The sequence below is a fragment of the Pagrus major genome, chromosome 21, assembly GCF_040436345.1.
Source record: "Pagrus major chromosome 21, Pma_NU_1.0".
NCBI classification, from domain to species: domain Eukaryota; kingdom Metazoa; phylum Chordata; class Actinopteri; order Spariformes; family Sparidae; genus Pagrus; species Pagrus major.
In genome coordinates, this window is record NC_133235.1 from 17454355 (window position 1) to 17474921 (window position 20567).

Sequence of the window (20567 nt, forward strand, 5' to 3'; positions counted from 1 at the left end):
TTATTGGCTGGGCCTGAAGGGACCTCTGCCACCCGCGGATTTGTGAAGGGTACTCAAGAAACTGTGCCGACTTACAGTAAGATATCCCTGATCATCTCCTGTGTCCAATACTAACTCTTATCTTCCTAAGACTCTGTTTTTTAGGGACCCTGTTGACTTAACACCACTGTGACCTAGAACCTTTGTACCTAACGCAGAACTAATATGTCTCTAGATATTAATCTCACTTCTGTGTCACGCAATCCCCTGTCCTTAAAGTACTCAAGATCCATCAGAAGTAGAATATTTAGCCATAATTTTGCGAATCCATACATGTGTGCAACAAGGCGGTTTGGAGCTTTATATGGACATTTTGATGTTTTATTTGGATCAACATTTTGATAGCAAATTGAAAAAATGCACACACCTCCAAAAAATAATTAATAGAGCCATCTTTTTTTTCACAGAAGTCACAGCCTTGTGTCTGTGTGTTTGCATGAAGTTTGAGATATGAAAGAAGCATATAGAAACAAGAAGGTTGTCATAAGTTGGTTTCAAACAAATTGGATGAGAATAGATTGTAAAAAGCTTGTGTCAAAATGTTAGATAAAAAGGGCTGTGTTCTGGGTGTAATGGTAGTGGAATATAACAAAAAGACAAAAGTACTACAGACGATATGCTACAAATCTGAGGTGAATCGTTCACTTTTTCATAAAAGCATGAAACTTGGTACACTTGTACAGTTTGGGGCCCTGTACATTTTCAGAGATGTAGCCATTGCAAAAACGCCACACGGCGGCCATGGCGGCCATTTTACTTTCCGCCATAAATGAATTGTGTATTTTGCATATCTCCTAAATCCAACATGTTTTGATGGTCAAGGATTACAATGATACCATATGCAACATCATAAACTGTTGAGGTAAACAGTTAATGCTGAATTTAGTGAAATTATGAGAAGAAAATGACAGTTTCTGAGAACCTGGGTGAGACCTATCATGTCAGGTGCAAGCATGTTTTGAAGATATTTAAAGCTTAATCCTTTTATTCATTAACCCTGTTACATTGTCTGGTTGCTATCTATTCAAACCACTTGCATATGAGGAACTTGGGCAAGCCAAGGGCATAAAGCTGATGATTGATACACTGTCGTAAGGTCATTGTGTTGAAAAAAAGTTGTAAATCCGCCAAGGGCAAAATAACTGGACTTTCCCGCGTCTTGACTTTACTGTCTTTATTACAGTGACTGGACTTCATGCATAAGGACTGTTTTTGGACTGACAAAGAATTGTATGTTGAAGGTAATCTTTTTTTTCTATCACTACCACTAGACTGAAGAGAATGCAATCTTTTCAATTCATTTCTTCTAATACTTGTTTGATACCTCCATAGATAGGTTATAAACCAATGTTTTAGATTTGTCACTTTGAAGGTCTCTTTTATTGACTTTACATGTGTTTTTACAATTTCAACCTGCTTCATGTTGCGTATTTTTTTATGTATTTTAACAAATGTTATGCAAACTATTAATAATTGTTCTATGAATGCTAGTAGGTGACCAAACGCCTGTCTTTTTCTGCATTCTATACTGGTTGTAGGAACTTATTATGACAAAAATGCTGCCAAGACCTGATGAGCTGTCTGAGTTGGACTCAGTAGATGTTTCAGAACCTGAGGAAACCCAAACATACCACAACTGTAATACATCCTCAGGTCATGTATCTTCATCCCAGGATGGATTTAATGCTATGGCTTCTCTCAAGAAAAATCTTTTTGTTGTTCTTACAATGGTTGCTGTTGCATTAGGTAAGTGGTTTTCAAATACATTGTACTCCATTCTCCCATAAAGCCTGAAATGTGTCTTTTAATCTACCATTAATCATTAATATTGCTGTCAAGACACATTGCAAACTGCTGCTTGTCTGCTTTGTATTAATATATAACTTTTCCAGCACTGCTCTGCATGTGGTATTTTGAACTCAACCTTTGGTGACACACTGACTCACTGACTCGTGTTTATTTTTCTCTGAGGAATTGGCCTGGGCTTTGCTCTGAGACAAATTGGTGTGTCAGCCAAGGATACAAGATATTTAACCTTTCCTGGAGAACTGCTGATAAGAATTCTGCTGATGTTGGTGCTTCCTCTCATCATTTCAAGTCTGATAACAGGTTAATCCACACTGTATCTTGGTTAAACTAGATTCCAGGTATGATTTACAGTCAATCAAAACAGAAATGATCTGACCCACAGTACACATGGCAATACGTTCCTGATTATGATCGTAAAATATGATATTGCTGGGTTGGTGTTGTTCCTACAACACTGTAATTAATGTTGCTCAAGGACCATCAATGCAACTGACCAATCCTGCTTTGCAATGTCATAGCTTTGTGACGTGGTTAACATTGTGAAAGGGTCTGTTTAAACCCATACAATGATCTATTCCTAAACATAATCAAGTAGTTTTGTTGCATAGACCTAACTGTGGCAGAAAGCAGAAAACAAAACTACAAATAGTCGGATAAATCTAAAAATAAAGAAAAAATATAACAATAAGCTCCACATTGGACATAAATCAGTCACTTGGGTCTTGTGCTTGACCTAGTCAACCGCAACGATTCGCTTCATATGCAGACTTTGTTGCCTTTTGGTCAGTTGCAATGATGGTTCTGGAGCAACATTAATTATGGTATTGTAGGAACAACACCAACACACTGATTTCAGACAGACCATGATGACCACAGCAGAAAGAAAACATACAGTAGATAAACACAACTAATAGCCACACTACTGGCTGCGGCAAAGTCGAATGACCAGTGAAAGTGTGTAGAGCTGAAACTTACAAACTGAGTCTGAGATGTACTAAAATTGCCACTAAATAGAGGATAAACTCATTTCATTTAGTTATCAACACCACCCTCGAGTTAAACCTGGGGTTCAGGATCTACGATAAGAACATGTTATTTCCCTATTATTTATCCATCCAGCTCCTTTCTTTTCTGGGCTGTAGTAAGCATTGCCGACAAAAATATATCTAGTGATTAAACTGCTTTAAACACTTTACATTAAGTTTTCAATTAGTATTCAGTAAATTTGCTGATTCTTTTTACGCACCAAACCCTAAACCTCTGATGAACTTGTTTTTCATTAATATAGCCACATATTTTTGTTTCAGGAATGTCATCTCTGGACAGGAAGACTTATGGGAAAATTGGGCTAAGGGCCCTCAGTTTTTACATGGTCACCACAGTTATTGCTGCCTTCACTGGCATTGCCTTAGCTGTTCTTGTCCAACCAGGGAAATCATCCAGGACTGCCACAGTGTTCCCTAGTGGTGATGCAGAGATTGTGCAGCCAGTGGACTCCTTTCTAGATCTTATCAGGTACGTGGTGAACAGGATTTGTTTTTAGTAGAAATTACAGGCAACATGTAACATGTACATTCAGTTAAAACACCTCTTGTGTTTGTGATTCATAGAAACATGATTCCCTCAAATCTGGTGGAAGCTTGTTTCAGAAAGGTAAGATCTGGAAAGGCGTTTTTCTTTATTTATATAGTCATTGTTTCATACTCACCAACAATTAACATTTGCTTATTTATTTATTTTTATCAAGCATAAAACAATTTATTCCACTAATGAATCTACATGGAAGAGTCTTGGTGTCATCAGAATGAATGAGACCAGTGGAAACAGTGAGATTTCTTTTTTACTCCTGTTCATGTGATTGGAACCAAGTGTTTGCCTAACCCAAACAATGTTCTTTCAATATATTGTCTGTCTTATCTTCATATTGTTGTTACATTGTCACCACACCACCAACACTTACTAGATGAAAAAGCACCGATGCTCGGCACGTCAGATGGGATCAATATGCTGGGTCTACTGGTCTTCTCTGTTGCCTTTGGCCTCACTCTGGGCAGTATGGGGACTGAAGGAAAACCTCTGAGGGATTTCTTTGACAGCCTGAATAAAGCCATTCTACGTCTAGTCAGCATAGTTATCTGGTAAGCACAGGAGGCTATCATGACGATAAACTGGCCGTGTGTTGTGTTTTTAATGAGCCATTTCATTTATTAGCTAACAGTTTTGTGCTACTGATATCTGGCCTAGCTACAGTCATGCTGTGATTTTTTGTCTTTATGATCAGATTTTGGCACATGATGAACAATGAAATTGTCCAGGTGTTTGTTACATGCGTAGGGGTGCTTGAGATTTGCTGCCTTGGTGATAATCAATGTGCATGTATGCTGGTGTGTTCTACCACGCTAGCTCTGAAATCCTGTGAGAATATACTCAATATGGATACACCCGCCTCTCCTCTCCTGTGTCTCCCCTCTTTATCACAGGTATTCTCCGGTGGGAACCCTCTTCCTCCTGGCAGGACAGATTGTGAAGATGACAGACGTTGGAGTGATAGGTCACGAAGTTGCCATGTATACTCTCACTGTGATCACGGGCCTGCTAATCCACAGCTTCCTCACCCTGCCCCTCATCTATTTCACGATCACACGTAAGAATCCCTTCAGGTTTACGGGTGGTCTTCTTCAGGCTCTCACCACTGCCTTTGCGACATCATCAAGGTGAGCCAGTTCTTGATAGTTAACATAACACATTGCAGATGCATCAACAATGGTTTCCTGTATTTATTATATGGGTTTCTTCACAGTTCTTCAACCCTACCTGTTACAATCCACTGTATGGAGGAAAATCTCAACATGGACAAATGTGTGACACACTTCATGCTCCCTATTGGGGCCACGATGAACATGGATGGTGCAGCGCTCTATGAAGCTGTGGCTGCTTTATTCATTGCACAGATTAATAATATGGAGTTTAACCTGGGTCAAATTATTGTCCTCAGGTACGCTCAAAAGACACTGAGCCTGACATACAGTTTTTAAAGATTTATTTACATAGGACCAGTTCCCATATAGTTCAGTGGGTTTCTTCATCACATTATCATCACTGTTTCTCCTGTTCAGTTTGATTGTCACAGTTGCAAGCATTGGTGCAGCAGGCATCCCACAGGCTGGCATGGTAACCATGATAATTGTGTTGGTGTCAGTTGGACTGCCCACTGAAGACATATCACTGCTCTTGATTTTTGATTGGATTCTGTAAGTTTACTGTGCATGCAACCAATATCAGTTTCAGAATTTAAGAGTGAAATCATTATCTTTGTGCAATATTGTGTTTTGATAAAACAAATGCAAGTGCAAACGGAGTGATTCATGGGCCATTTCAAGTCTGGCTAGTCTAGTCTAGAGTATTTCAAAATTCAGAAAAAAAAGATCTTGATTGCATTTAAAATTGATCATGACATACATTTTTGGCCAGACTGCCCACCCCTATTTGGGGAAAGTAAGGGGAGAGGCATGTAGTAGTTAGAATGTGAGTTGATCAGTGTGGGTCGTAACAAGTAGATAAATATGAAGGTACAAAAGTAGAAAAAGACAAAAGTATTGAAGCGCAGAAGCTACATATTTTATCCTTTTAAAGATTGCCAAATCTATGAGAACATTTGTTTTTGATTTCACCTGTAACACCCTCAACGACTATAACCTCAAACCTCTTGTTGTTTGTTTGTTGATAGGGATCGTCTAAGGACCACCGTCAATGTGCTGGGTGACTGTATCGGCGTGGGCGTAGTGCAGCATCTGTCCAGACATGAGCTACAGAGCTGTCCAGTCTGAACTTCATGAGGCTTGACAGCATCTGTTTCCAAAGGCTAAGATTCATATGATGATTCATGTTCTCTTTGTTACATTGATGAGGAGAATTTCACTACCTATATGCACTTATAGCTAATGCTGATTTAACTGAGAATATCGACAGTCATTATCCCCAAGAACATGTTTTAGAGCTTCAGAAAAAAACACTTAAAGATTCTCTGTGACTTGCATATGTTTAGAAAGGGGGCAGATCTTCTCATCTGTGAGTTAGCAGCCCCTGTGCCTCCTCGTATCATCAGGAGTGTTAAGTATGTGTATGCGGGTGTGTATTGATTTGGTTAATTTAAGTATTGTTAGTGAAAATAATGGAGACCCCAGGACGAGTAGATAGGATCTTAACAAACAAAATTAACAAACAAACATGAGGTTATAGAGACATCTATTTAACCCATGTATGTAAAATGTGATGAGTAGACCAGCCCACTGTTCCCTTCCTTGTAATATTGTAGAGGTGTCTTTTATAGGGAACACTCTACCACCATCTGCTGGCTGGGATATCATATCGCAAGACAAAAAACTATATAAATGACCTAGTTGCACATGGGAAAAGCAAATACATATAGATCTGTTTAATATTTTATGGTACCGCAATGTATGAATTATAAGTAAACACAAGAAAATGTTGGCCTGGATCTGAAACATGATGGTCATGTTTAAAAGCTACAAACAAAGCAATAAAAGTTAATTTTACCTTTTTGATTCAAGGACTCAAGTGTCTTCAGTTAGCCAAGCGCTTTAAAACAAGATAAGCCACAATTTAAAGCTGGCAAGCCTTTCTTGGAAGTAAGACAAGATAATTTATTAACTTGTTTATTTTAACTAGTCATTAAAACAATGTTGAAACACCGAAAGCTATCCACTTTTAATTCAGGGTGTCTCAACTGCACCAAATCTGTGGGGAAACAAATGCTTTTAGTCACAAGTCTGGGCATGTTGCAGTATTTCTGGGCTGTTCAAAGTAGCGTTATAAATAGAAAACTGTAAACACACCCGAAATGCATTATACTGCCAAACAGCCAATGGCAGGAGAAGAATAGGAAACTGTGGCTGCCCCCTCCGGGTGCTGAGCACAATGTTAGAGAGATGCCACTGACATCGCCCAGAGCTCAGTGCAGCTGTGAGGAGAGACGGAAAGAAAGAGAGAGAGGAACGGAAAGGAGGGGGCTGTTAGCATCACAGCCAGCGTGCAAGAGAAAAGGAGGGGAATTCATGTGGAGGAGGGGTTTCATCATGAGTGAGAGAGCTTAAAAGAGATGGTGAGAAAAAGCAAGAGAGAGAGAGAGCGAGGCTGTGTATGTGAGGGAGGAAGATGCTGTTGCCAGGGAACAGCGGTGAGGTCGAACTGTCCATCTTTTCCAGCTCGCAGGAGGATAAAAACATATTAAATCATGGATGCAAAACGGACTGAACGTGAGGGGAGGAATAACAGCTGATCCTGAATGCAAGCGGCCGAAGAGAATCAAAGAGAAGGTAGGCAGGTGTGATTACATAACCACCATAACACAGCGCCCATACGGCTGACATCATCACAGCAGGATTAGAGCCTGGGGTGGGGGCATTAGTGTTGTTGGGGGGAGGAGGGGGGGATTCGGCAGAGACAAGCAGAAATAAATAGGAGGAAGAGAGATGGAGAGTCATCGTCATGAGGCGAGCTAAAAGCGCTGGACGAGGATTATCTTTTGTTCAAAAAGCAGCACAGTATCGGACTGGCAGAGGAGACTGAAAAGATGAAAGCAGGATGGCGTTTGCTGTGCGATGACCCTGACTCTCTTAACTGTTCTCCTCTCTACAGGACACAATTTCTCTCTCAGGTTCCATTCGCAGCATCAGTAAAGAGCAAGAATTGGATCCTGAACACAAGAGTGTCCCACCTGCAGATGTAAACAGTGGTTTCCCTCACTCTGCTCAGGCAGATTTAAGGAGGAGGAAGAGCAGGAAAAGAGAGAGGAGCATCTGAAATCAAACTTCAAAACGGCGAAGAGGAAGTCTTCTTAATTACACTATGTGAGTACCCTCCCTTATATGAGACATGATTTTTCAGGCTTTGACAGGATATAGTGCATTTTTCCAGGCCAGAGTCTCAGTCGATAACATGATATTTAATGCTTCGTTTCATCGGCCACTGCTATTACTGAGAGAGCCTCTGTTTCCATTTGTCAAATAAAGAAAGGATGGCAGTCGTGACAGATTAGCTACTCTCCTCTCACACACACTTTAATGCCCTGAAAATGTCATTTCTCAATCAGCTTCTTGACGAAAGTAACATGTATGAACACACTTTTCTCTGCCAAATTTAGAACTGCTTTTGCCCTTTCAGATGAGATGTTTCAGTTTCTCTGTCGTGTATTGTTCAGGATTTAGCAACATTTTAATCAGATTCTGTCAAACCACAGCCACTCAGTCCTGACAAAGCAGATAAGCTGAGTGTTATCTATAAATGATACTTAAAGATGTATTTGAACTTGACAAGTCTACTATGTCACTATGACTTTTTTACGTCACTGTTCTCTTGTCTGTAAATTACCCTCAGTCTAGCTAAAAAAGGCTGTACTCCATCATGATGTCTCGCCTTGCCTTGCCCTTTATCATCAGTAGCTCTCTTGATGCTTATCTCCAAGCTGCAGGCCATGTAAATGATTTCATAATGCAGAAGTGGAAAGAATACTGTGATGTTAGTTCAAGTGAAAGCTCTACTGCTTCACTTACATTTTGCTTACTGAATGTCAAAGAAAGTCACTTGTCAAGGAAAATATTTGCTTAAAAAACAAGCATCACTGTATCTTTTCAGCTTTCCATTTTTTGACAGACTATTAAGTGTTTGGTTTGATAAGCACAGCACAGTGAACAGCTCACGAGAGAGTGTTTGTAAAACGAAGGCTGCTCTGCCATATGGACTCCAATCCCCTACCAAACACATTACTTTGTGTCCATTAATCAGCAGTTCAATGTATGAGCAGCTGAGCCTTGGCAAGAGACATCTGCACAGACAACAAACCACACGCACCAATCTGGTGTGAGAATTCCCCTACTTTATTCTCAGCTAATCACACGACCTCTTTCATTCTTAATCCAGCAGAGAAAATGATCAATCCGTCTCAGAAAGAGTGTGAGAACAGAGGAATGTTAAAATCAAAGTGAGATGTAGCTAAAAGGGTCTTCATTGATGTGGTGTTTCAGGAGTTCCCCAGCAGTCCCACATCAAACACTCCAACTATCTCATGGGATAATGCAGTGTAAACACATTCTCCTTCATTATTTAGAATCCAATCATCCAATCACAACACAGCAGCATGTAGCCTGAAGGCATGTGCCTGTCCCAGTATAGGCACTGATGGCCTATCAGTGCCATCCCAGTGGATAAATGGACTGCAGTAATGTCTGCTATAGCATGAACTCTGGCTGGGACAGTGATGTAGGAAGGACACTCCTCCCCCATACGCACATTTCTGACCAGAGACTCACACATGATGTTCGTTCTGTGCATGACTGATCTAGCCTGCAAGAACTGACCCAAACACGAGAAACAAAGCTTTACTTCACACTCTAATAAAAAGACATGCAGTGTTGGATCATGAGACTTCTGTCATATCTGATTTGGTTATGTAAAATATGGAAGTTGAGATCACCATCTGCTTTACGATGGCACGTATGATTTGTTTGTATCACCCTGAGGGGCTGTATGAGCAATGTTTTATTTTTGTCTCTTACTCTAGGGATGTAGGGAACACAAAGCCACTGGGACTGAGTTTTTATACTTTTTTTATTTAATGACATCATTACCCATGACAAATTAGCCATAGTGTTTTAGGAAATTAGAAAACGTATTTTGTCTTGGGCTAACTAACCAGCAGACCACACTTTGAAATGTGTTATATCAGGGATAAAAGTTGATGATTAGGCAAGATTGTTGGCCGGATTCTTCATTACATTCATACTCCAGCAACGTAGCATATCGCTTCTATGAGGTTGTTGGACTTACGTGAAACAGGTTAAAAAAGGAATTATTGAAATTGAAGCAAAAGAGGAGCATATATAATAATTCCTCATCACTAGTATGGTTCAAGCTCCAAAATCAGTCCTACATTTCCCATAAGGCAACTGGATTGTTCTTTCATTAAACCCTCCCTGGTAAACACCCACGTCTTTCAAACTCCACACCTTGAATTTTTGTAGCTCCGGCTTTCTGTCATTTAAGTTTGAAGTCTGGAGCAAAAATTCAGATAATCCTGATGGAGTCATCAGGGTGGTGTAAAGTGGGTGGAGTGGCCCTTTGAGACAGCTACAAGTGCTGCGTGTTTTAACAAGCTTGTAACACTCTGGTTCCAACTGAGTGGCATTGTTTTATGTGTTTGTCAACCACAGTGAGCTGAAGCCTGTCCTCCTTGGCAGAGGATGGGTACAGCAGAAGCCACTTTACGCATGGACAGCATGGAGGTGAAGGACGAGTGGCAGGATGAGGACTTCCCCAGGTAATTGTGTGTCTGTGTGTGTGATTTGTACACAGGCTTCGACAAACAGGCCCAGCTCTGATGATTGTCACGTGTGTTGAAAGCTGAGAGGCAGCAGGTGTGTTCTTTCCTTGATGTAGTCGTTATGTGTTACGTGATGAGGCTGTGTCAAGTCAGTGAACAAAACAGCAGCAACCATGGAGAAAATAAGGAGGAGAAGTCAAACACTTCACAGCATCCGGCAACGGAAAAATAGTCGGCCACCCACGCTCTTTTACTGACAAGAATCACTTGTATAGAGGAGGAAATGTGTTTGTGAAAAATGCGCAGAGGAAACTGATTATTCAAGGACATCCAGTGTATTCACAGCATATCTTTATACAGTATATTGTACATTATTCTCCATTTTGGTATTTGGCTGCTGCAAGTCTAAGTCATTGGCTAAATCGTAAACTGTACTTAAGGGAAGAGGAATAATTGGAATGGAGGAAAAGCATATTAACTGTTTTTGTTTTTCTATTTCTCTATATCTCTACCATGTGTATGCACAGTTCTTATTTCTGTATGTATAATGTAGTAGAATATAGTTGCACACAGTTGTAACCTGAGTCCTATAGAGAAACGTTCAAGATGCTTTTACACTGCAAACTGTTTTTCTCCTCCCCACTGTTTAATCCACTGTTAAATATCTGTTGCTGCTGTCTTTAACGTATCTCTATAAAGCTTCTGACAACATAATAACAGCAATTATTTCAACTGCTCCATCAACTAGCCCATACTTGTGGTTGTTTTAGGGTGTGTTTGTCTATTCATGCATGACTGTGTTAATGTCTGTGTCTTTCTCTGTCTGTCTGTGTATATGTATGTGTGCGTGTTTGTATCAGTGCTATCAACTGTAATAGAACCTTCTTGTCCCCCAGCACTGAGGGTTCAGCTGTCTTATTATAATGTCAGAGGGGAGTTGGTAATTATTGTTGTTGCTTTCTGCTACGACACATATTGTTTTTAAGGACACACTGGAGTTAAATCACAATAAAGACGCTCCAATACAAAAGGCCAAGGGCAAAGATGCGAGAAACAACTGCTCATACTTTGTAGTTTATTTAGAAATTAATTTCTTACTTACAATTACTAAGAACTTAGAAAAAGACCAAAACAATCATTAACTTCATACCAGGAGAGTGATGGGCCAACGAGAAACTTGACTTTCTGTGTCATTTTATTTTTCATTGTTACTGTTTTCGATTTTTGTATTTATTCTGTATATTGATGTCTTTCTCTGCAGGCCACTACCAGAGGATGGATATGTTGATTCCTCATGTGGCCTCACTGACACCAGAACCAGTACGTGAATAAATACATAGCATTAAATGCATTTTTTACTTTGTTCTGTATTTAAACATTCCTGATCCGCCTGTCCAGATCCTCCCACCACTCTGAATGTGGGCGAGTCCATGGCCCAGCGTAAGCGCCGCACTCTGGTCGCCCCTGATATGAATCTTTCCCTGGATCAAAGTGAGGGATCGGTGCTCTCTGATGACTTCCTGGAAACGCCCGATGACCTGGACATCAATGTAGACGACATAGAGACTCCTGATGAGACTGATTCACTGGAATTCATCAACAATGGCAACGAGCTGGAGTGGGAAGGTCAGACAATACTGATAATTTTAGAAACATGTATGTAGGATGTGTGTTGGAATGTATTTAAGAAGCAAATCATAATACTTGTAGTGTCTTTGGTTTGAGTCCCGGCTCTGATATCACTGGCTTTTCAGTCAAAAATTGCTGCCAACTGTCAAATACAGCAAAAAATTAAATCAAACAATGACACACATCTTCCACAGCCAAGAAAAACTGTACTAGTGATTCAGTAGGATATGAGTATTTTAACCTTCACACATGCAGCATTTATTGTTGGGCTATTGTGTATTGCATTGCAAAATACTGTCAGGTGTGCGTTTTTATTTTGTCCACAACCTGTAAACAAAGCCTGTGGTGAGAATATCATTGTGGGAGCTGTGCAAAATTTACAGGCTATGTGTGAAAAATCTGAATTGTTTCTCAATAATGTTTCTTTAGATCGATTCTGCTTGGCAAAGCCCAGATTTTTACTTGTAGTGATTTCAAAATTGTTAGCGGAAGTGGCCAATGAACGTTAAAAAACATTGTTGTGTCACCTTGTGTCTAGATGATACTCCTGTGGCCACTGCCAAGCGTCTTCCAGGTGAAAGTGAAGAGGAGAGAGACTCATCCGGTCGTCTGTGGCGAACAGTGATCATCGGTGACCAGGAGCAGCGGATTGACATGCAGGTCATCAGACCATACCTGAGGGTGGTCACACACGGAGGTTAGTAAAAGAGTTTATTTAAATACTTCTAGTGTGTGTGTTAGATCGAAGCTGTTTTATTCATTATTATATGTTTTTATTAATATTTTTTTAATGCAAAAAGGAAAAACCAATGCACTCAATTAAAGAGAATAAATCTTGGAATAAATCTGGAATAAATCTTGCCTTTGTGTTTAGTTTATAATGTTTTTGGTTGAAACTGTTCTAGAATCAGAATCAGAATTCCTTTATTTGTCCCGCAAATGGGGAAATTTCTCTGTCACAGCAGCCAAAGGACAGTAATTACAATAAACAATAATAAAAAGTAAAAAAAAAAATTAAAAAAACTGTACTACTTCTACTTCTATTGCACTATACTGACAGGTTTTTTTTCTATTTTTTAGTCACTTGATACACCTGAAATGATTTAATGCCATTTGTAACATGAAAACTTTCCATACTGAAGAAGACACACCGCCGAAACCTAAATTAGTGCATTTAAAAAAAAATAGATATGATTATAGGTCGTTTGGATAGATTTTGGTGTGCAAACTTTTTTTGTTCTTGAACTTTTAAAAAGCTTTTGTACAAGTCATAACTAGGGCTGAACAATTTGGGAAAAAACCATCAAAATATGAGCTGATCTATATTCTAATAAAAAAACGAGAACTTAAAGATATGAATTGCTGAAGTGTTCATTATTATTTTTTTCAATTATCGTGGAACATATAACAATCAAACACACAATTATCACAAAAATTGTGACTTAAGTTTTATAAATAAAGTAATATGAATACAAATAATAAAGAAATTCAACAAGAGAATAATAGGACATTTCTGTAAGCAATTTCTGACACTGAAATGTGTCAGGCCCACAAGCAGCATCTAAATACTGTACATTCTGCAATCAAGTTAAATAAGTTTGTCTCTTCCAAGCCGAAATACTTCCATATCACGGAAGTGCTGCCTTTCTTTGTTACTACTCGTCCAAGGTTGCTGCTGGATCAGAGGACGCCATTTTTCCACACCACAAATCAAAAGTTTTACTTGGGTTTTACGTGTTGTTGTTGGTGGTAGGCGTATACCCAGTCGCCTACGGCCATATCTGATCTGATTTGAATTTGATTAAATCATTCAGCCCTAGTCATTACAAAGATTTCACCAGGATTTCAATAATCTTGTCGGGGTGGAAAAGCATGAAAGCACTCAGACCATCCACAGACATTGAAACTCAGGGAATAAAAGGACAATCAGAACAAACCCACTTATATGGCATATTTCATGCACAATGGAAACTTCATTGCATCACACTGAAATGTAACTTTAATGATGTTAACCAGACCCAGTCCACAACCACCCACTCTCAGCAAGCATGCAAAAAGCACACCTGACAATTTTAATTACACAACGCTACTTTGAAAGCAATAAAACATAATATGATAATATTGATAATGCAGTCAGTGAAACAAATCAGCCATCATACTGAATGGGTGTCTCTCTCCTCTTTTAGGTTATTACGGCGAGGGTCTGAATGCCATCATTGTGTTTGCTGCCTGCTACCTCCCTGACAGCAGCTGTGAGGACTACACATACATCATGGAGAATCTCTTCCTGTAAGATCCAGTCTGGTCTCTCTCAGGGGCTCTTTGAAACTGACATGCTGTATTATGAGCCTTCTCATAATATTGTTTTTCTACTTTCTTCTTTTTTCCACTGTGTTATTGATCATAGGCTGTGACCAGAGAAAATGTTTCATGGGATATGCATGTCAAATCATGTTTGAAACGATTATTAACTTCACATGCTAAAAATCAAATGACAACATTAATTTTAGATTTAAGAATTTTGAAGCATAAATCTGGATCAGATCCACTTCCCAACACAGGAATTCTTTCAATTAAAGTGTTGTACCGTCAAAACTGAGCTTGTTTGTTCTGTCCTCAGATATGTTGTGAGCAGCCTGGAGCTGCTGGTGGCCGAAGATTACATGATTGTTTACATGAACGGAGCAACTCCTCGCAGGAAGATGCCCGGCATCAGCTGGCTGAAGAGATGCTACCAGATGATTGACAGGAAGTAAGACTGACACTATATCAGAACAGTTTGGGATGGACATGAGAACATATTCAAGAATGTCAAACTAATATTGTTGATGATAAAGATAAATGATGATTTTGTTTTGTTATGATTTGATGATAATGATAAATCTAAATGTTTCCTGCAGACTGAGGAAGAATCTAAAGTGTCTCATCATCGCTCACCCAACATGGTTCATCCGGACTGTCCTGGCCATCTCAAGACCTTTCATCAGGTGAGGATTCATTCAGTGTGGTTTCACAGTCCATCAGTCTGTCCTCTGAGTCATACATTCTATGAGAACCTTGTCCGCAAACAATTCTGATAAACAGAAGGAAGACAAATTAGGGGATCATGACATAATGATTCAGACCATGTAGATTCAGACCATCACAAACCATAAAAGTGTTGTTCTTGCACAAGAAAATGAGCTTTGATATCTCAAGATAACCCAATAATTAAGACACCCCACCAGATTCTTTCTTTAAATGAACATTAAGTGCAATGACTTACATACACCTTACTGCATTCAAGAAATACAGGCATAGTTTGCTTTGAAGATAGTTGGCTCGTCCCAGTTAGTGGCCATTCCTCAAACCAGCTGTTTAGCCCTCTCGCTAAACACCGGTAATTTTCAATGATCATAATAGCACAAATAATTAACATGTAAATCTCTTAATAAATAAACATGTTTTTACGCTAATATAAAGCGGGAGATTACTGAGCAACAAAAACTGATTTATCGAACTTTTAAAATAATCCCTTGGAAGTCTTTGAATATATATGTCAATATGCATTATTATAATGTTCTTCTCTTATGGACCGACCCCCATGCCTCCCACTCTTTTGTGTCAGATATTTTGTCATCGTAATCTGTATATATTTTGTTGGTCTGTTCTGTACATGCAACATCTATTGCATCTGTCTGTCCTGGGAGTGGGATCCCTCGTGTGTGGCTCTTCCTGAGGTTTTTTTGTCCCTGCTACATCCTACATTTGTTTTTTTTCCTCACTTCGAATCGAGGATCTAAGGACAGAGGATGTCATTCACTATACAGATTGTAAAGCCCAGTGAGGCAATGTGATTGTGACTTTTGGCTATATAAACTTGACTTGACTTGACTCTAATTGTGTAATAAGAGTGATAGAAGTTTTCAGACAGGATCATTTCTGACAATAATTTGTATGTTATTCATGGTTTCTGCAGCGTGAAGTTCATGGATAAGATCCGGTATGTTCACAACCTGGAGGAACTCAGCCAGATCATCCCCATGGAGCACGTGCAGATCCCTGAGTGTGTGTTGCAGTAAGTACTCTGAGCCACCAAGGGTCGCTGTTGAGACACCAGAGTCTATCACAGCTCATGTTTTAGCAGTAGTATTGCACACTTGAAAGATTGCTCATCGTACAGTGACTGAACTAAACCTGAGTCTTGTGTCCTTAACTCTGTCCTTAACTCATTAATTTTAGTATGTTGTATTATTACCATTTATTTGCATGTAGAGTATAGTGTTTATTTGAATGATCTTGGACAGGTGAAACAGTAGATGATCAAGTTGGCAGAGACATGACGGCCAAGTCCTAAACAGCGTACAATAGACAGTTTTCTAACAAGTGAAATATGAAAATTAATATCTGTCTGTGGCTGTACCTCAACATATTTAGCTGGGTGAATCTCATAACAAGAGACTTAGGGAATAACTGCAGTGAATCCAGTAATAGTAACACAGTAGACAGTGCCAAACTACAACAGCAGAAACAATCTGAGCCAACATACTGCAGTTGACTTAGTGAGAAGTATGTCGTATGTATGTAATGACACATCAGCCTAAGATTTCTTTTCTCTGTTTTTTTTAAAGGTATGACGACGAGAAGATAAGAGCACAAAGAGAGAGGTCAGCAGTAGACTCTCGTGTGATTTTATTTTTATAAAGAGATTTAATGCATGCTCTTTTTCCTGCGTCAGTTTACATAAATATTTGCCTGTCTTACTTGCAGACTTGAGCAAGAGCAGCAACAGACAAACTCAACACCCCCTAAAGAAAGGTGACCTCATTTTGCAGTACATACAGTCCTAAGCCATTTTTGGATGAATCAAAGGTTTTTTTTTACCACAGCACTGCAGCACCAGAACATGGAAACAGTTCAGACATTTTTATTCTCTTATTTAGAAGAATTCTGAAACTGTTTTATTTTCACTTACTGTTGTTCAGTTCTTGAGATACTGAAATAAGGCTGTTCCTTTTATTAAGTGTGAGCTGCTTCTGCAGCTACGTGCATATATTTTGGCAACAGAAAGCATAGCCTAATATGGGCGACATGAGCAAACAAAACATTTATATTACTTATGGCTTAACTTTAATCTGTCATTTCCAGGCCAAAGTCAATGATCACAGAGGTTGGCCGTGACATCTGACATTAAGGTAAGGGTCCTCGTGAACTTAACTACCTTTCCAATTTCATCCAGGCCGGTTTGTAATGTCAGCCCTCTGTAACTAATCTGTGACATACAGAGCAATGTTCTCTTCTGCTTGCACACACACACACACACACACACACAAACACACACACACGCTTGGGTACCAAAAACAGCCATGATACAGTAAATCAGCCAAACGTTGGACGATAGCTTGTCTGGAGTGTTGGGTCATTGACCAAAGGTCTAAAGGGTCAGTTCTCAGTTCAGGGGCTCCGAGATCCAATTTACAGTATCAGAGCGAGTTCAGTAAGAGCACAGGCAGAAAGAATGAGAGGGTGACTCAGATAACAGTTTCTTAATACCTAAATCTTCTCTGAAAAAGATACAGCTCCTTTAATTTTTCAGTCACAAGTAGAACTGCAAAGATTAGTTGATTTTCTATGTCTTATATTAAAGTACTTTTTAGTTAATGAGATATTAATTGTCGAAAGCCATATGTAGTGTTTTGGAATGTTGGTTGAACAAAACATGACGCTTGATGACATAACCTCTCAGATATTGTAAATGTTTTAGCTAATGTCTGATATTTTAAAGACCAAACAATTAACCGATTAATCAAGAAAATAATCAGGAGAGCAATCAACAATGAAAATTATCATAGTCACAAATCAATTAAATTTATAATGTTATAATAAAATTATCAATGGATAGTCAGCCTCAGGAGGAAGCTGAAGAAGACACCGGTTTCTTTAAATACATTAATCACATTGTCACTTCAGGGCTGCAACTAATTATTTTCATTATCGATTAATCATTTATTCTATAAATGTCAAATTGATAAAAGAAATGCTCATCACAGTTTCCCAAATTGTTCATTTTGTCCAACTAGCAGACCAAAATCTCAGAGACACTTCATTTACTGTCATAACTGACGAAGAAAAACAGCAAATCTTTCCGCTCAAGAAGCTGGAACCCTGACATTTTTCCTTGAAAAATGACTGAATCCTTGATTAATAGATTATCAAAATAGTTGGCAATTAATTTTCAACTAATGTTGAACTAACAATCCACTAATTCTTTCTTTCTTTAATGGGACCCTGAAGATGTTAATAACCTCAAAATATTAAATAAATTAAAGGTAATAAAAGTAAAGAAACAATCATGAACATGGGCTCTGAGACGTGTCCTTCTTCGTGCCATAAGATATAATACCATCAGATTACTATCAATCATCAAGTCCAGCTCATTTTCTCTTTCGCCAAGTCATGTTTCAGTTCTTTAAATTTCAGAATGTGTTCGACTCCAAGAAATGTGAGCTGATCCTCCAACATCACATTGCCGCCGAACAACGTGTTACATAAATCGCAGCTGCTCGTCTCTTTAAGCCGGCCTCCATACAACCGATCACTTCTATTTTTAATGGCTTGTACAACTGAGGTCTGGCAAATTGATCCGCGATGCACAGCCTGTCCTGAAATCGGGGGAACTACCCACTGCAGCAAGTCGGGGTGTGTAAGGTAGAGTGAGGTGGGTTATTTTAGAAACTCACCCCCCTTCTGTGCACCCCTGTGATGCTGACCAATCCTATCAGCCTCCATATATCAAAGGAGCTATCAGGCGGAGGACTGGCTGACATCCCAGGAATGGATACAGGCACCATCTCTTAACTAAATGCCAAGGGAGGAAGCAAGGGGAAAATAAATAGGCTAACCTGATATGTGTCAAGTTGGGTTTAGTTTAGATTTTGTGCATGCCTACTGACAAATTCAAAGATTATATTAGAAATGTTGTGTTTGTGGAGATGCACATGACATCTGTCAGGACAAAGGTGATGGACAAAGAAAGAGAATTAAACTGTCTGTATTTACATTACAGAGCTTTAAATTGAAGAACCAGTGGGGAAGATTCATTCATTAAAATGGGAGTCAACCTGGACCACCGTCACATGCTTGTCGCACAGGATTAAATCTCCTGACTGGATCCATTAGCTGCAAGACAATCATTTCTCAGAAACATTACCTTCAGTGACATGCTTGCTTCTAACTTCAAGTAAATTTACACCAAAGCATTACAAGATAGAGCTAAATCAAAAATGATCAGCTCCCTGCATGTCAAGATGAGCTTTATCTACAGCATGACTTCAACTATATGAATGAAAAATTATTTTCATGGATGAATACTCAAGCCGGGAATATTGTCCGTTTTAAATTGTACATAGTTGTATATATATATATTTTTTGTGAAAGCGTTTGCACAGATATTTGATATGAATGGCATGGGTGTTGTTTGGTTTCATGGCCGTTAACTGAAAAACAATGTGCAATGATATTGTTCTTAGACCTCCAGTAGATGTTACTGATGCAAACGTGTATTACAGTTTTCCAGGGTTTGATATGCAGGTGGCATGCTTGTTTATATCCTTCCTTCTCTTTTACATTTGTTTTTGTCAGTTTTTAAGTCATTTGCCATCGTGTTTCCAAAGGTACTTTTACAAGATGGAAGTCATACATTGTTATACAATACATTGAAATATATGTAAAGAGAGTCAGATTTATTGATAAAAGTGTTATTTATGAAAATGTGCCATTTACTGTTTGTAAAAAATAAATAAATGAGTGAACGAAACAAAAGCTTTTGTCATGATTAGTCCTCTTGTGTCCAACCTTGACTTCTGTTTCAGAACAGTCTTGCTCGATTTCATCACAGCTCGTATATTCCCATCTCTTTTATTGAGTCTAAATGTGTTCCACTTTGATCCAGAATGTTTTTTTGACAGACAGGTCTAGATGAGTTATTAAAGGGCATATTTATAATTTATGAGAGTGTTGGCCAAGTCAGTGAATGTCCTTTATGTCACCTGACAGCCCTGTGCTGTTGTTCATAGGGGTCATTCAAACATCATGCTCCACTGAAGTGACCTTTCTTTATTTTTAAATGCCAAGTTACTGTGATCACAAGGTATTAACACAATACATAACCCACAATAAACTCCTTTCTCCTGCAGCTCCCTTGACATTTTGACCATTATTCTTTATTCATTATTCATTATTTCAGTCATTCAAACAATTAATGATTCTTTGGTTTAGACATGAAAAGGAGGACTTAGTTCAGTGAAATGACATCACCTCTTATGTCTCTTGGCCTGTCCTACAACAAAATTAATGTTCCAGCATCAAAATGTTAACTATGCTCAAACTGTGTTACATTTTGGAAAATAGGCGTATTTGCTTTTTTACTAAGAGTTCAATGTGAAGATCCATACCTCTATCATATCTTTGTGATTAGTATAGTGCTAGAGCCTGGAGGCTATAAGCTTAGCTTAGCTTCATTTAGCTTAGCATAAAGACTGGAACTAGTGAGAAACGGCTACCTTGGTGGGGCCAGGGGCATCAGGTTGAACTGTGAGGTACATTATGTGTATTGGTGGGGTTTTTTTCCCATAACACCCCACCTCTCCTGGTCCCTGTCACCCACAATATCTTTTGTATTATTTACTGCAAGCGATGAAAGCATTCCAGATGGTTTCCTGTAATATTATGTGAACTTTACTGTATTCATTTGTCTGTATTGATCTGTTTTGGC

At 38.9% G+C, this 20567-nt stretch overlaps 2 protein-coding genes across 2 annotated transcripts; both read left to right on the forward strand.

Annotated features, from left to right (window-relative positions):
- Positions 1-1595: 1595 nt before the first annotated feature.
- On the forward strand, positions 1596-9435 carry LOC141017041 (excitatory amino acid transporter 1-like). The gene is made up of 12 exons (XM_073491660.1): positions 1596-1785; positions 2011-2148; positions 3156-3363; positions 3459-3501; positions 3596-3674; positions 3812-3986; positions 4329-4562; positions 4649-4843; positions 4965-5099; positions 5576-5664; positions 8755-8820; positions 9428-9435. The coding sequence occupies exons 1-12, from the start codon at positions 1596-1598 to the stop codon at positions 9433-9435; spliced, it is 1560 nt and encodes a 519-aa protein (XP_073347761.1).
- A 671-nt stretch (positions 9436-10106) lies between these two features.
- Positions 10107-18886, forward strand: LOC141016967 (caytaxin-like). Its single transcript, XM_073491578.1, has 12 exons — positions 10107-10183; positions 11448-11506; positions 11585-11812; positions 12354-12512; positions 14002-14104; positions 14436-14567; positions 14716-14802; positions 15774-15872; positions 16426-16461; positions 16565-16612; positions 16943-16989; positions 18861-18886. The coding sequence occupies exons 1-11, from the start codon at positions 10107-10109 to the stop codon at positions 16980-16982; spliced, it is 1068 nt and encodes a 355-aa protein (XP_073347679.1). The 3' UTR covers positions 16983-16989; positions 18861-18886.
- Positions 18887-20567: the final 1681 nt, after the last annotated feature.

Coding starts and splice junctions, on each gene's coding strand:
- LOC141017041 (XM_073491660.1), top strand. CDS start 1,596: ATGCTGCCAAGACCTGATGAGCTGTCTGAGTTGGACTCAGTAGATGTT. Junction 3,675..3,811: donor GAATGAGACCAGTGGAAACA/GTGAGATTTCTT, acceptor AACACTTACTAG/ATGAAAAAGCACCGATGCTC. Junction 3,987..4,328: donor CTAGTCAGCATAGTTATCTG/GTAAGCACAGGA, acceptor TCTTTATCACAG/GTATTCTCCGGTGGGAACCC.
- LOC141016967 (XM_073491578.1), top strand. CDS start 10,107: ATGGGTACAGCAGAAGCCACTTTACGCATGGACAGCATGGAGGTGAAG. Junction 11,813..12,353: donor CAACGAGCTGGAGTGGGAAG/GTCAGACAATAC, acceptor CCTTGTGTCTAG/ATGATACTCCTGTGGCCACT. Junction 14,105..14,435: donor ATCATGGAGAATCTCTTCCT/GTAAGATCCAGT, acceptor TTCTGTCCTCAG/ATATGTTGTGAGCAGCCTGG.